At 37.2% G+C, this 17901-nt stretch overlaps 1 protein-coding gene and 1 non-coding gene across 2 annotated transcripts in view; one reads left to right on the forward strand and one right to left on the reverse strand.

Annotated features, from left to right (window-relative positions):
• Nucleotides 1-6442, forward strand: part of LOC123310440 (carbonic anhydrase-related protein 10) — a 105593-nt gene extending 99151 nt beyond the window's left edge. Inside the window, exons 8-9 of the mRNA XM_044893907.1 lie at nt 1279-1321; nt 3005-6442. Of these exons, the coding sequence (XP_044749842.1) occupies nt 1279-1321; nt 3005-3060 (99 nt within the window). The 3' untranslated portion in view covers nt 3061-6442. The remainder of the gene's footprint in view (nt 1-1278; nt 1322-3004) is intronic.
• A 9602-nt stretch (nt 6443-16044) lies between these two features.
• Trnaa-ugc lies at nt 16045-16116 on the reverse strand. Its single transcript has one exon. It is a non-coding gene; the product is annotated as a tRNA-Ala (tRNA).
• Nucleotides 16117-17901: the final 1785 nt, after the last annotated feature.

The raw sequence follows: 17901 nt of genomic DNA on the forward strand, positions 1-17901 counted from the left end.
TGTCCTTGCTTATACTGAAGAGTAAAATTCAGAAAAAGATGGGGTCAGTTAAAACTTCCTCAAGACCGAACGGTTTTGCCGATATAGATGAAATCATGAAGTTCATCACAAGAAGAGTTGCTCTTTCAGAATATGTACCACGTTTAGATCTACCATAATTTTCCTGGAAGACTAATTCCTCGAAAGATGACCTTCGAAAAATTCCCAAAAAGTTGGGTTCAGTTAAAACTTCCTCAAGACCGAACGGTTGTGCCGAAATGGATGAAATTCTCAGATTTGTTACTAAAAGAGTTGCTCTTTCAGAATATGTACCACGTTTAGATCTACCATAATTTTCCTGGAAGATTAATTCCTCGAAAGATGACCTTCGAAAAATTCCCAAAAAGTTGGGTTCAGTTGAAACTTCCTCAAGACCGAACGGTTGTGCCGAAATGGATGAAATTCTCAGATTTGTTACTAGAAGAGTTGCTCTTTCAGAATATGTACCACGTTTAGATCTACCATAATTTTCCTGGAACATTAATTCCTCGAAAGATGACCTTCGAAAAATTCCCAAAAAGTTAGGTTCAGTTAAAACTTCCTCAAGACCGAACGGTTGTGTCCATATGGATGAAGTTCTCAGATTTTATACTAGAAAAGTTAGTCTTTCAGAATTCGTATCACATTCAGATCTACAGTAATTTTCCTGGAAGATACGCGACTCAAAAGTTGAACATCGAAAAATTCCCAAAAAGATTAAACTTCCTCAAGACTGAACGGTTGTGCCGAAATGGATGAAATCCTCAGATTCATTATTAGAAGAGTTCTTCTCTTAAAATATATATCACATTTAGACCTACGATAATTTTCCTGGAAGATACGCCACTCGAAACTTGACCTTCGAAAAACTCCCAAAAAGATGGGGTCGCTTAAAAGTTGCTCCAAGCTACTACTCTGTGGACGTTAAATTATCACAGATCATTATTCAACAGCTCTAAAACTTTCATATGAGATATGTTTTGATAATCCCTTTATGTTTTGAATCGACCATTCTGGTAATTTTCCCTAAACCTGCATAAACAAGGTTCTTTTGGGGATCTGCCTCAATGTAGCACCAACTGTTTAATATCGTCTCCAAATATTTGAAAGCGGTCGTCAAATTCAGGAATGAGTCTGTTTGAAGGTTCTTTGTCTTCCTTCTCTTGCGAAACCCTCTTTTCTTGGTACATTTTTCAAGCATATTGATCCACATACGTAGTAGGTTGAATTCATTTGAACTAATTTGAATTTTCCTTCCAGCACAAAGGCTGTCCAACTATGGAACAAAACCTGCACTACAGAGGTAAGTCCAGCTATAAAATTCAAAATAAGAGATAGGATTTGTCCATTCATTAGTCAGTCACACCAACTGAGGTCCGTTCCGTTTCTAACAAAGTCACATATAACTTTTCCAGTTTCCACATGTATTATTCATTCGGTAGCGGACTAATTACCTCCAACTACCCACAGTGAAATCGATAGCAACTTTGTTCGATGAGTCAATGAAACTGAAAGTTTCGTGTATATGGCTGTGACAACATTGTCCCAAAACCACTTAAAACTTCTGGTTCAAATGCCACCCGGATGCTTCTCTCGATCCTCACTAACTCCAGATTTTATGAACGTATTGTGCTTGAAATGCCGCTTGTCGAAATGAGGCAGAAATGCTATCAACTGTTGTCAGTTATTGAGTACAAATGGAGATGGCGTATTTTTGTTCCCGAACAAGAACACACAATCAAACTTCGAAATTTTGAAGAAGCTACTGCTCCAAATTAATATGTTCTATGTTCTTGAGCGAGGGTCTACACTCACCAAGCCCCAACGTATCTATTAGGTAATGTAGGCATCATGGCTGACGCTTTCTAGAACGAGATCTTCGACATCGTCTCATATACTCCTAGAGGAGAAACAGAATAAAATTCAAGCTTCCTGACATGGCTATTCTTGGAACGTCCAAGATGAATCCATAGGCAGACTTTGCTTAGAGAAAGATGACAATACCTAGCAACTCAGAGCTGAATATTCTAGTGGACCTTTGACAGAAGGTTGGAATGATAGGCTTATAGGGCTTCTATAAAAGAATCAATTGAGTATCTATGCGGTAATCTAGGCAGCATGGCTGATGCTTTCTAGAGTGAGATCTTCGACATAGACTCATATACTTTTCGAGAAGAAACAGAATAAAATTGAATCTTCCTGACATGGCTATTCTTGGAACGTCCACGATGAATCCATAGGCACACTTTGCTTAGAGAAAGATGACACTACTGAGCACGTCAGAGCTGAACTTCATTCTAGTGGACTTTTGACAAGAGGTTGGAATGAGGGGCTTATAGGGCTTCTATAAACGAATCAATTGTGTATAAAATAGCCTTCATCATCGAGGAATAAATAACAAAGCATAGGAAAATTGTCGTGCACCTTCAAACCTCCCACAGAATAAGCATGAGCATATAATTGGCATAAAGGGGGTTTTCTAACAATTGGCTTCCTCGAATTCTATTGAATTCAGTTGAAACGATAGCTTTCAATAGACTCAAATATCCCAATTCCTCTGAAGTTTTATAGAGAGCACTGTGGAACAATACAAGATGAATCTGTGGAAAACACAACCTTGAACTGAAAGAAAACGAAAGCCCTAACTTCCGCCGATTAAAAAGTCAAATTCATTAGAAATCTGCACATGAATTCCGACCCCGTTCACTTCTTCATTCTCATTCCACACGTTCCTAAGTAAATTCCTCCTAATCAGCGCAGTATTTCAGCAACGTCCTAGTTCGGCCACAAATTTTCCCCCTTTGTCCAAATAAGATTCATTCCAGATACTGCGCGGCCCCTTAGGGCCGGATAACGCCTTTATTCGACTTTCGGGAGAAATAGATGAAGTTTAAAAAGCTTTACATCTTAACGGGAAGTCCATAGGAGATGAGCCGAGTTGGCCGAGGTACGTGAGCGGCTTACTAATGGATTCGTGTTGTTACAGCTAATAAATGGTCCACGAATGTGAAAGATCTCCACAGTTCGCATGCACTACACTGAGCCATCCATCCCGGCCTTCTGGGCCACTCGAAACAGGGGGAAGAAACAGGATTTGCTTGGTGATCGATGCCGATGTTGAAAAACTCCATTTTCTACATAATCACGACTTTTTCTAATTAGACTGCAGAAACTAAAACCTTCAGCAGATTCCTTAAATTCCGATATTACGAACACGTCGAAGTTCCTCACAAAAATATTCTTTCCAAATGTATAATTCCGACTTTCAAGTCGGAATTTTGAGTTATAACTCAGAAATCGGAATTACAAGACATAATTCTGAGATGCAAGTGATAAAGTTTGATATATAAGTCAGAATTCTGAGATAGAAGTCGAAATTACGAGATATATGTCAGAATTTTTTAGCACAAGTCGGAATTCTGAGATACAAGTCAGAATTCTGAGTTCCCCTCCATCGCCTTTAGCTTTTCAACTTTGGGTAGGACCCCCATGGTTGACGACCATTCATTTTATTGGGCTAGTAAGGTATTCCCATTTTTTGCAAGTCAGGATTCTGAGTTATAAGGCAGGTGTTCACTTTTACTTGAATACTGGACCATCTTATCTTACAATTCAAAAGTTGTTTCAAATTTCGAATTGCATCTCAGAAATTCTACTCAAGAGTCAGAGTTTCTAATTACAAGTTAGAATTTCTACTTGAAAGTAAGATTTCTGTGTTGTATCCCAGAATTCCTATTTTTAAATCAGAATTCTGGCATTTCTCTCAGAATTCCGACTTGTATCTCAGAATTTCGACCTGTAACCCATAATTCTGACTTATTCCTCAGAATTACGACTAACAAGTCAGAACTCTGAGTTCTCCTTCTTCGTTCAGCTTTTCATCATCCTATCTTGCCATTTAAAACTTCAATTTCTCAGAATTCTGACTTGTACCTCAGAGTTCCTAGTCCAAAGTAAGATTCTTGGCTTTTATTCCAGATTTGCTAGTTGTAAATCAATATTCTGACTTTCCTCTCAGAATTCCGACTTGTATCTCAGAATTTGGACCTGTAATTCAGAATTCCGACTTACAATTAAGAATTTTCAGTTTTCCTGTTTCGTTTAGCTTCTCATTATCTTATCTTGTAATTTGAAATTTCTCTCTAGTTTCGGCTTGTACCTCAGATTTCTGAGTTGTACCTGAGAATTCCTACTCACAAGTCAGAATGCTGAGTTACAAGTCGAAATTTGAGATTGATTTTAAATTGCAAGGTAGCATGATGAAAAGCTAAAGACGAAGAAGGAGAACTCAGAATTCTGACTTGTGAGTCGGAATTCTGAGGAAAAAGTCAGAATTCTCACATGTATCTCATAATTTCGACTTGTAACTTAGAATTCCGAATTGTGTTTCAGAATTTCGACTTGAAACTCAGAATTCTGACTTGTAACTCAGAATTCTGACTTATACCTTAGAATTCCGACTCACAGGTCAGAATTCTATGAGTTTTATCTTATAATTTTGACATGCAACACATAATTTTGACTTGCAAGTCGAGATTATTTGCAAAAAATGTGTTTGTGGACCTTCACGCCTTCGTAGGAACAGTTCTTATTAAATCTGAAAGGTAACAACAAAATGTTATGCTTTCTCAAGTGCTACACTCGCAATACGTATAATTATTAATGAATATTTCGAACTTGATATCAGAAAATGGAGTTTTTCAATGGAGGCGTTGGCTGAAGACAAATTCGTCAGGAATCACAACAGGCCTACCTGGAGGTGCTCCTACCATGATCGACACTTCGTGAGTAAGTGTAAAGTTCAAACTGTGTAAATAGTGATGGACGATTGTAGTTTTGTGATACAACGCAATAATAATAATAAAGAAAGTGGAACTTATATGACGGGACTCGTGTGTTATGAGCTTATAGACATTGTATAGTTTGAAAGAACTTGTATAGCCAATTTATTCACTTCGTGATGGATTTTTTTTTTACCGAACACGTTATTGAAAAGAGTACGATACTCTGAATGATTTGAAATCGTTAATGGTTATTAGTATCGACGAATGGGAAAGTTTCGTGTTTTGTAATCAATGCCACCACAATCTATCCATTGAACAACATGAAAACTACATATATAGCCTCGAGAGAGAAATTTGTGACATGGATACAATAATGTATAATAGCGGTGTCCACTGGGGAATGAATTACAATGAAGTAAAAAAGCCCATAACTGTAACTATACCGATTTGAGTAGGGCGGGCATATTATTGCCGCTAATTCCGAATCAATTCTGACGGGGAATTATGATGTTGATTTATATTTTTGTCCATGTCCAGCTTAGAACTGAAGGATAAATCTGAAGGAATGATTGGGATCATTTAGAATTACTTTTGCTAACTCATTTTCTTGAAAAGGGTACTTATAATCATTAATGAATCATTTTAAATCAATAAAGCGTCGAATGAATGACGAGAAGGAGAGAAAAAAGAAGAATTACATTAAAATTATAAATGGAGCAACAGTAAGAATCTAATTTATCGCCTACATGCCCCTACTTACCTCATATGTTGCTGCCCATCCATTGGAGGAAAATAAATCGAAAAACGCGAATTTCCCCCAGAAAAAATCCCATATAACTTCCCCAATTTAACTCGCATCTCCGGGCGTTCTGATCCAGGCCATTTTGCGAATTACGAATGAAAAAATCTGGCATTTTAATTTGGATGGAAGTCGCCCCAAGATTATCTTCAAGTTTTCCAGTTTGTCACAGTCCGAATGAATCAGGAACTGGCAGGGAGGTGGGCATTACTTTAATTAAGTGCCAGCTGATGCCTCGATTATTCTCAGACTCCGGGCTTCATTTCGTCTAAGCTGACATACGGACATGATTGAAATGAATATAAGTGTTTGCCGGCGTCGGACCTTCTGCAGAGAATTCAACTCGAGTTATCTTCGGGAGATATTTCGGGATACAGCCGAAGTTTGGCCGGGATTTGGAAGACTTCGCGAGATGTTTAACTGAACTGAAGAATTAAATCGGCTTTGTCGTTAGACGAACGCGATTTGGGGCGTCTTTTTGACGATGCTAAATTTCCCGCTGTTCGTCTTGCTTAAATTTAACTGCAGAGGCGCTGTACTCACTTGTACAATCCCAGTCCAAGATGGGATTGTGGATTTTGATTACCAGAAACCCTACGAGAGTGAGATTCTTCACAACTGTGAGATTTCAATGAAAAAAAAATTGATTTTTGCAACGAAGTATATGATATTTTTCGTGATCAAACATTCCTTCAGATTTGTCTCTCATTGAACGAATATATTTACAAAAATTTAGTCCTAACTTTAATATGCTTCATGTAGCACAAAGATGTAAGTATATTGCCAAATTATGAGATGAGAATTATAACGAAAATTATTAATAAATATGTTTTATAAAAAACGACTTGGTCATTTCCCTAAACACCTTCTTATTCGTTTTCTCTGAGATGGTTACAAGCTGTTCAGAGTTAGGAAAGGATGATAAAGGTGAGTATGTGACTCCAACAACTATAATACAAGAAATAAACTATTCATCTGAAGTTTAGAGGCTTTTATTTCAGGTCATTATAAATTTTCAATTCACCCCTTATTCATGCGTTCTTTCTTGCTGAATAAGTGATAGGTATTTTCTATTTGACACAAGGTATATTATAGAAACTCATGAATGTATCTGTCATTTCCTGAATTTCACAAATACAGGGTGAGTCTTTGATTCGTACGAATATTTTATCAGTAGATTCTTGAGGACAAAAGAAACACTTTTATCCTTTACCATTTAATCGAAATCGGCTTGGTTGGGAAGATGCAGGCTGTTGAAAAACCATAAAAAAATGTTATTTTTAGTTCTCACAAACAGCTTTATCGAAAAAATTTGATGAATCTTTTCCGAAGTCAGAATTCTGAGTTCTCCTTCTTCGTTCAGCTTGTCATCATCCTATCTTGCCATTTATAACTTCAATTTCGACTTGCAACTCAGAATTCTGACTTGTACCTCAGAATTCCTAGTCCAAAGTAAGATTCTTGACTTCTATCCCAGATTTGCTAGTTGTAAATCAATATTCTGACTTTTCTCTCAGAACTCCGACTTGTATCTCAGAATTTGGACCTGTAATTCAGAATTCGGACTTACAATTCAGAATTTTCAGTTCTTCTTCTTCGTATAGCTTCTCATTATCCTATCTTGTAATTTGAAATTTCTCTCTAGTTTCGGCTTGTAACTGGAAGTTCTGAGTTGTACCTGAGAATTCCTACTCACAAGTCAGAATTGTAACTCAGAATTCTGAGTTGTACCTGAGAGTTCCTACTCACAAGTCAGAATTCTGAGGTACAAGTCGAGAGATTTATTTTAAATTGCAAGGTAGGATGATAAAAAGCTAAATACGAAGAGGAAGAACTCAGAATTCTGACTTGTGAGTCAGAATTCTGAGGTTTAAGTCAGAATTCTCACCTGTATCTCATAATTTCTACTTGTAACTTAGAATTTCGAATTATATTTCAGAATTTCGACTTGAAACTCAAAATTCTGACTTGTAACTCAGAATTCTGACTTTCACCTCAGATTTCCGACTCACAGGTCAGAATCCTTTACCATTTAATCGAAATCGGCTTGGTTGAGAAGATGGAGGCTGTTGAAAAACCATAAAAAATGTTATTTTCAGTTTTATCTCACAAACATCTTTATCGAATAAATTGAATTTTGGAATATACTTTTTCATTTATTTGATGAATCTTTTCCGAATACAAGATATCACCCACGTCTTCCAGTTTTCTAATTATGACCATTACGTACCATTAAAATACCATAAAATCAAAGAAACCGAGTTTTATAACTAATTTGGACGCTATCTTACGAATATTTGAATATTTTGTAAAATAAAAGTATTCTTCATATTTTTTAGCCGTTTTCAAGTAATTTGATGTTCAAAAATAAAAAATATCTGTGATATTCGGAAAATTGGGTGCTTTGGCTGAATGCAACTTTATTTAGAAGATCCATAGATGTATTGTGTCACAGATTTAGCTAATTAGTCTGAAGGGAATTTTGTTTCTTAAGGGTGGCATAGCTCATGAAAATTTAAAATGGCTTTATCTTGTTATCAGCCGGATTGGAAAAAATTGTATAGGAAAAAAGTGTTTCTTTTGAACTCAAGAATCTACTGTTAAAATATTTGTACTAGTCAAAGACTCCCTGTATGGGAACATGGTGAATACTCTGAGATTTTCTCACCATCTTCAATAACGCAACAACTTCAATGTTACTGCCCTTACTATTGATGCAGTATTGTTAGTTCAACACACAGGGTCAGCAGAATGTCGTTTGCCGTACTTGAAGGTTGAAGATTATAGGCATCTCTAAATTCACATGGCTGCCATTCTTTTGACGTAAGCAAAATGGCCAACAGGAATTTCCATGCTTGTATTTGATATTGTCAAAGACGAGAAACCATGGTCAATATCTACTCTTTCTCATTGAGATTATCTTTCTTTCGTCACCCTGATTGATGCGATTGGACAGTTCGATCAAGATTGTAACATGGGCGGGTATATCCATTAGTTTCCTGTATAGTAGGATGGGAACAGCATATTTTCCCAGAAAGCCGTGCAAGCTTGTGTTTACTTTCCCCTCTTTTTGTAATTCAGTCTAAATATCCCACGACGCCCCTCCGGTCGAAAATAAACTACCAGAATTTCCCAAATTAAAGACCGAAAAAACGTTTGGAAAAGCATCATCAGCATACCAAAACACGTAGAAAAAGTATAGTCAAGAATAGAAAAACAACACGGTCCGCGCGAAATTCAGCCGACCAAAAATCGCCCATAATGATGTATCCGAACGAAATTCGTTAATTAACAACAACTATCCTTCTGTCGAATTCCTCCACGTGTTATTTTTTAATTAAGGCCGTATCGCGTAATACACGTGCGAAATAATTAAAAGCGAATCTGTGTTTGTACATGCATGTGAAACATTACGGCTAAGGGGAGAGGGTAAATCTGAAACAACTATAGAACAGGAATTAGGAGTAGATGCATTATTTCGGGGGAAGTTGTACACTAAACCTATTACAAACAGCGGGCCCATTCAAACTTGAAGATAAATAGACCTAAATACAAGCAAGTGGGAGACTTTCGAGTTTCGATCGTATCAGCCTGCCTCTGAATGAATGGTACTCAGAAACTGGCTTTTCGCTTTCATTATTGTTGATGATACATTTGAAACGTACGTGTTTATTCTCAATTTTATTTTGATAATTCTCAATTTATTTTTGAAAATGTAGATTTGCTCATAGGCATTGCAGATATACGAGGATGTATTGATATCTAGTTAGCCTAGACCAGTTCCACGCATGAAAAAAATATTGCGTTACCATAGCAACGAACAATAACTCATTAGAAGTGTCAGTGTGAAGTTTTAGGTCAAAAAAGTAAACCAGAGTTACGCAATAAGTTAAAAGAAATAAGATGTCCACGGAAATTGTGAAAATCGAAAAATTGGAGTATCGAGTCATCATCAAGTACCTGTATTTAAAAGTGTTAAGAGGTAAGCACATTTACGATATGCTTAATACCCTTGGTCATCGATGTCCTTCGTATGCGACCGTGAAAAATTGAACTGCAAGCTTCAAAAGAGGTAAATATTCCTTTGAAGATTATGACCGATCGGGAAGGCCAGTTTCTGTGTCAGTCCCCGAAAATATCGATGCAGTTCATGACATGATTTTATCAGACCATCGAATTGGGCTTGAACGGATATCTGAAGCACTGAATATTTCATACGAACGCGTTCGTCATATAGTTCACGTCAATTTGGACATGAGAAAAATTGCTGCAAAATAGATCCCCAAATGTTGAATGTTGTCCAAAAGCGTGCAAGGGTAGAAGCATCGCGTTCGATCTGTGCTCGATTTGAAAACGATGTAGACTTCCTAAACCGAATTGTTACTATGGATGAGACTTGAGTACATTTCTACGATCCAGAAACAAAGCAACAATCGATGGAATGGCGACACTCGGGTTTTTCAAGACCTAAGAAGTTTCGTGTCCAAAAATCTGAGGGGAAAAGTTCTTGCTTCAGTTTTTTGGCATTGCCATGGAGTAATCATGATTAATTTTTTGAATAAGGGAAGAACAATAATCGGAGATTACTATTCGACATTACTGAACACTCTACGGAAAAAAATTCAAGAGAAAATACGCGGAAAGCTATCCAAAGGTGTTTTGTTCTTGCAGGACAACGCCCCTACACACAAATCTCATGTTGCCATGGCAAAATTCCTGATTGAGGGTTTGAATTACTAGAACACCCCCCTTATTCACCAGATTTGGCTCCATCCGACTATCATCTCTTTCCTCAACTGAAAAAAAGTTTAAAAGGTCGTAAATTTTCTAAAAATTTTGCCTCGGAAAACTGAAAACATTCAACGTTCAAAGTATCCCGTAAAAAGAACAGTGGCTCATTTTGTTTCCATGTTCACAATATCGCAGGGTTCTTCTTTATCTAAATAATCGAGCGAGGTAGAACACACTGTTAACTTCATATCAGTGCCACCATAACATTTCCGAGCTGACATTGACGGGACCGTAACGCGCCACTTTTGAAACATATCCTCGAAGCTTTAGCGTAGGTAGGGTGAGTTCATTTATTCAAAATCCGTTCGGAATTTACGAAACAAGGGTAGGCGGTTACCTTTGTCTTCTCTCATCTTGGAGCAGAGACTTGCAGTTTGGCTGCGGAATTCATAAGCAAGGACGAGGGGTTTCTGCGGCAAGCGACTGCTCAATCTTCGCCTTTTCAACCCTCGCATGTGCAAAATTCTGGATTCCGCATAGGAATATTCCCCGATAAGGTTTGTACCTACGGTTGTCGGCTCGCATGACAAAAGATATTCTGGAAAGGCATAACGTCCTTTAAAATTGAACACGTAGTTAAAGAAAATGTTAATAGTTTCTCCTAATATTCAGATTTTATAGCCTTTGAAAGATAAATACGAGAATAGTTGTTCGACCATATACGGTGAGTCTTTAATTCGTAGAAATATTTTAACAGTAGATTTTTCAGGACAAAAGAAACACATTTTTTAACATTTTCTCCGAACCGGCTCGGTTTAAAAGATACAGGCTGTACTATTCCTTCATAAGAGGTTTCACCAATGTTCGAATAATCTGAGATTGAAAAAGGGAAACAGTCAAGCCAAAAATAAATTCCTTCAAGAAACCCATTTTGAACGAAACAGAATCTACATTTTTAGCTAGTTTGTGCCATTCCGAGTCAGGACAAACGTTCCTTTCTTTCGTTGCAATTCAAGTCGGTGAAATCTTCCGCCAAGATCCCAAAAAAAATGCAAAAAACCGAGAACAGAACTCGATTGATTCCGCATCCGACGATAAAACCGCAAGAACCATAAGATCACCCCCTGTCTGTCGCAACCCAACCGTCGAGAACAATACTAACAAATCTACATGATTGAAAACCGAACGAACACTCTCAGAGACAATGCATAAATTTATGAGGGCAAGAGCAAACAAGAAAAGAATCGAGAACGGATAGCTTGGATCTCTTTATCGACACTGGGGAATAAATAGATTCCGAAGTAGGTGATTATTTCCTTTGTTCCCCTTTTTAATATTCGCATCTGTAACTAACATCGAGTGGTCCTGATCTTTTAAAGATCAGCAGCTATCCGAGCGCTGTTATTAAGAGTTTCCTTCTCGGTTTGCCGACTTGGAAACTAATAAAATACTCTATCGCTCGAGTGTGAAAGAGACGAGGTGCTCTTATTTCTTACAGCTGCAAGGAAACGGTAAATTACCGATGAGGCGGAATATTTCCCAGATTTATACACTACTTGACTCCCGGGTTGCCTTCCTCGGCTTCATTTCTTGCCCACATTTACATTGTAATATGATCCCCCGTATATAAGCAGACACGAAAAGCAGCTTTTTCGCTCATTCAATCGAAATCGTACATTGCTTTCTGATTTTCTCTCTTTTCCACCCCTTTTCTCTATGCGAGTTTTCATTCCCGTTTCATTGCTATTTCTGCAACCGTAAAGAAACCTTTATTTGACTAGTATGGGTGGGAAGAAAAACGAAGAAAACTTTATGGCAGTTATAAAAGCAGTCGATGTGGCTGCCCGATGAAAATCCACAATAAAACTATGATTTACTACCCTATCTAATTATCACTAAGTGGAGTTTTATGAACACTCGTCTTATCAATCGCGTCATTGAGTTCGGGAAAAATAAAACTATGTTCCATTGCTGAACAAGGCAAATATGCAAAATTTAATTAATAATCAGCAACTAGAAGGAGCTAGATCAACAAAAATCGGTACGAGAATCAAAAAATCCAGAACCTCTTAATCAAACCTCTTGATCAAAATGGCCATCTGAAAGCTAACGAAATTTCAATGTCAAAATATTTTATTACTCAACATATTCTCCTCTTCATTGGATACATTTATTACAGCGAAGCTGCAACGTCTCTAGTCCTAAAAAAAAATGTTTCTTCTTCTTATCACCTCCTCGTTGGAAGAAATTTACAGCCTTTTAAACTTTTTTTCAGTTGGGGAAAGAGATGATAGTCGGATGGAGCCAAATCTGGTAAATAAGGGGGGTGTTCTAGTAAGTCAAACCCTAAATTTCGAATTTTTTGCATGGCAATATGAGATTTGTGTGCAGGGGCGTTGTCCTGCAAAAACAAAACACCTTTGGGTAGCTAGTCGCTTCTTTTCTTCTTAATTTTTTACCGTAGAGTGGTCAGTAATGTCGAATAGTAATCTCCGGTTATTGTTCTACACTTATCCAAAAAATCAATCATGATTACTTTATGGCAATCCCAAAAAACTGAAGCAAGATCTTTTCCAGCAGATTTTTGAACACAAAACTTGGAGAACCAGAGTGTCGCCATTCCATCGATTGTTGCTCTGTTATTAGATCGTAGAAATGTACCCAAGTCTCATCCATAGTAACAATTCGGTTTAAGAAGTCTACATCGTTTTCAAATCGAGCACAGATCGAACGCGATGCTTCTACCCTTGCACGCTTTTGGTCAACATTCAAACATTTGGGGATCCATTTTGCAGCAATTTTTCTCATGTCCAAATTGACGTGAACTATATGATGAACGCTTTCGTATGAAATATTCAGATATCCGTTTTAGCCCAATTCGACGGTCTGATAAAATCATGTCATGAACTACATCGATATTTTCGGGGACTGACACAGAAACTGGCCTTCCCTATCGGTCATTATCTTCAATGGAAAATTTACCTCTTCTGAAGCTTGCAGTCCAATTTTTCACGGTCGCATAAGAAGGACTTTGTCACCAAGGGTATTAAACATATGTTCGTGAATCTGCTCACCTGTTAACCCTTTTAATTACAGGTACTTGATGATGGCTCGATTCTCCAATTTTTCGATTTCCACAATTTCGGTGGACATCTTCTTTCTTTCAATTCATTGCGTAACTCTGGTTTACTTTTTTGACCTCAAACTTCACACTGACACTTCTAATGTTATGCATGGAACTGGTCTAGGCTAACTAGATATCAATACATTCTCGTAACTCTCAAATTAATATTTCAACCTGTCTTGGGGTCTTAGTAATACATTTGAAACACAGGTGGCGCTCACATCACTCCAGTCGCTTCGTTTTCCATCTTTCTTTTCTATAAATCTTTGATTCGGCCATCAGGGAGAGAAAATAACGAATTATAGTCGCTCCATGAGCAACATGAGATTGGAGATTACCCTGTGAGTTTTCCGCCACGAGAAAAAATGTGTAATGAAGGTATTAGAGGGCTTTAAACTCTTTCGAGTGAACGAAATCACAGAGAGCTTAGACTGTCGTCAGGAAATTCAATAACAGCACGTGATGGGGATGGTAATTCCACTCCTCAGCCATCAGATGCAGGTGGATAAGAATCACCGGCTGCTCCTGGAAAACCCCCCAGAATTCACCCCATCCCTCGACAGCATTTCCATGTAACACACTCCGGCGCCTTGGAAAAATCGAAGAATCGGCCATTCGCGAGAATCCAATGTAATTCTTATCACTTCATTTCCGCGCGTCTGAAATCTGAGATGTTGGAGATTAAACGCAGGGGAAGAACATGAACGTACGAAAATTCTGTAATACCGTATGAATTGTCGCTTTCCCATAAATAAGGTAATTTCCGCCCCTCCAGATAGCGGGAAAATCTGCGCGAATACATGCCATCTCATTTGCTGATGGGGTTGTTTATCTCTAAGAATTTCCATTCTGGTGGCTGCAGCCGATATTGCCGCCCCCTTTACGCGCTTTATAACTGCTTATACTACTTAATTACTTTGTGATTACTGCGCTCTGTATATCAGAATGGATCTTTAGGCAGACTCAGACTGGAACAATTCCATTAGAATAGACAACCTCATCTCTTTGTTAATCTGTGGTGGAAATTCAGATATTCCGAGATTCTCTCTCTGTGCTTGTAATGTTTTTTTGTAATCAATACGTCACGAATCAAGAAGATAAAATCGTTACAATATCAGACGAATAAAACACAGTTACGTTTTTTAAACGTTACATTTTTCACTATAAATAAACGTTGAAATAAAACGATATTTAAACCTACCGAATATCTTATTCTTCTGTAAATGTTTGGTGGAATTTTGTATGTATCAAGTCTTATTTAAGCGCATATTATATTTTTATGTGAGATGATTGTGGATTTTGGGGTAGGAGCTACAGAAAAATGAGGAAATATTTGAAGTGAAGTCAGAAACTTTCATAGACATAGAGAAATTGACTGAACAATCAGCATGAAATTGGCTATTTTATAGAAAGAGAGAAATGATCATCAGGCCAATATCTGCCTCATTTCTGTTGACATAGACGTGAGTGAGGACCTATCAAAATTCTAGAAAAAGACAATTTGCTGGCCTGATGTTCAGTGAATCCCTGTCACTTTTTCTGACCGTATTCCATGCACAGATGTAAAGGGAACGCTCAGTCCATTTCTCTATGTCTACGTGCTTGTTCATAACCGTCACCCATCCAGATAATGAGCTCGTCCAATGCTGCTGGACTCCCAAAAACATGTTTTTCCATTATTTCGAAAAGTACAGATCAGATCAGTCGAAAAACCAGTTGTAGAGTTTAAAATAGCGTTCTAGAGTTCTTTTGAAATATCAATAGTTTTCTTCTTGAGATTGATTGAAGATTGAGCGATTGAATATCATGAAATTGAACTTTTCTGATCAATAGATCTATCACAGTTTCGCTATAACACCTGTAATTTATTGTAACAGTCCAACCTCCTAGGAGACATCTGTCTGCAGAAGAAAATAGCATGTATTTTTTCCTATGAAGAAATTGGTAAACTGGTGAACTTTCACACTCCCAGTTAGAGAATAGGGAATGAAGTGATTTTTATGAAATATCTTTGAAACGTCAGATTTTGAAATAACCATTTCAACCGTTTCCCAAAAAATTTGTTTAAGTACTCAAAAATCAAAATAAAAATGGGTATTTAAAATTTAAAGCGTCTCGTATCTATTGCACAAGTTGGCAACATAGACTGAAGTATGCGTTGATAATAAAGGACAACAAATACACTACCTTGATGAGGTAGACAAAGATGACTGTCTATGAAGTCTGCGACGAACGAGGAAGGTCGTAAAATTTTATGGGAATTTTATGGCCGGTTGTTGTTGAGGCTCGCCAGTGAGTACGGGCCTTATGACGGCTGTAAATCAACAACTGTTATTTTATAAACAAGCCAATGTTCTTTTTTTTTCTACTAGGCGCTGTTGCCAAATCGTGAACTAGAAACAAAGCGATTAAAATTTTAAAACCTCATATTTGAAGAATGATTTCGAATAGTTTGCGCGTTGCATTTGGGAAAATCATTAATGAAACTCATAATTATTATTATTACTATAATTATTCAGTTTAAACTAGCAAATCTGTGACAACCCAAATTGAGGAGAATTCTCCATTCTGAGAATAACAAAACGTTTTGGAGATGCCGGGGATCGAACCCGGGGCCTTTCACATGCAAAGCGAACGCTCTACCACTGAGCTACATCCCCTCGCCTGTCAGTTTTGGACAACCACGTGATTCGATGTACACAGACTGAGTGAAAATAGCACACAACAGAACATTTTTAATTTCAAAATATTTGAGGGGTTTGTTTTGCACCCTGAACGAGCTATGGAGAAAAGTCCAAAATATCTACGATTCAAATGAAAAATTATTTTATTTGACGATTATTAATCCACATTTTGCAATAATTTTCCATTGTCTTTTAAGGTCTCGAGGCTTCTGAAATAGGTACACTTCCGGACATATTGATGGAATGATTCTCACAGCTTCTGTCTTCAGTCGAATGATTATAATCGAATTGGAGAACTAAACCTAAAGAACAACATATCTTCGAAACTATTGGAATTGAACACAAAGAACCAGGGCCACTATTCTCGAAGCTATATCCGAAGGAAACAAATATCCCTTGTGGTTCACGTACAGCACTCACCCATCGCTGCTCAGGGTTTATTTTTGATGTGGAGCTGGAGCTCATATATCGGTATCTCAAAACCAATAAATGTGTTGACTGCAGCATTCCTCCCCAGATATTTCCAAGAGTCGTCCTCCCAAACGCATAAAAGATGCTGCTATTGCCTTATTGCGATGTTTCCATTCCGCCAAATTTATATTGTGATGGTAATACAATCTCTTCCTCTGGAATCTAATAAGTATACCTATTCTGTATCATTTTCTACATCAGTCGGAGATTCTTGGCTTGCCAAGATTTTATGTAGCAAAGATAAATAATGTCGGAATATGTCGACGTTCAAGACATATTGGAATTTAAAACGAAACCGAAATTAAAGTTGGATATTTCTTTTATGATGAAGGAAAAATCGGTTTACATTTTTCCATCATCGAATGAGATTTATGCATAATTGATAATATATTCTTTCATGGCATCGGAAAAAATGTATATCAAGATGTTGATGGATTTATTGGCACAATTCATGCTGAAAATGTCATTTAAACCTGGTAAGAGGTAAGAAATTTTGCACAATCATATAATTCGGGTATGCATCGTTGGCTTTCTATGGCACCCTGACCCTCTGGATGTATTTTACTTAAACTTGTGTACATTGAGGGCGAGTGGCTCCGACTGAAACGCCTAGCGTGTTTTGTTTAATGGAGCTGTTATTCTGAGAATTAATTATACCCAAGTGAATTATTACCATTCGATCCGGCGAAACCAATTAACGGTGGGTCCTCTAATGAACGTGTCACCTTCGTCGACGTGCTACCTACGCCACTGTCTTCCAATTTAAACCGATTCTGATTTCATAATTTCGTGAAATTCTGTGACGATTCTGTTTTTCGTGAGATACTGCAGAAGTATAATGTCGTTTCGAATAAGTTACTCTTTTTCGATTTCAAAATACAGAGATTTTTTGAACTTCTTTAAACCTTTATCTGTATACAGTGTGAGTCTTTGACTCGTTCAAATATTTCAACAGTAGATTCTTGAGATCAAAAGAAACACTTTTTTTCTCACCATTTTTTCCGAATCGTCTCTGTTTAAAAGATACAAGCTGTTTAAAAACCATAAAAAATGACATTTTTAGTTATATCTCACGAACAATTTTATCGAATGAGAAGAAATTCGAAATATAGTTTTTCATTCATTTGATGAATCTTTTTCAAACACAAGATATCACCCACGTCTTCCAGTTTTCTCATAATGAATATTTGAACATTTTGTAAAATAAAAGTATTCTTCATATTTTCTCGTAAAATAGCGTCGTTTTCGAGTATTGTTCAAAAATAAAAAATATTTGTGATAATCGGGTAC

This window comes from Coccinella septempunctata, chromosome 3 (genome assembly GCF_907165205.1).
Source record: "Coccinella septempunctata chromosome 3, icCocSept1.1, whole genome shotgun sequence".
Lineage (NCBI taxonomy): Eukaryota > Metazoa > Arthropoda > Insecta > Coleoptera > Coccinellidae > Coccinella > Coccinella septempunctata.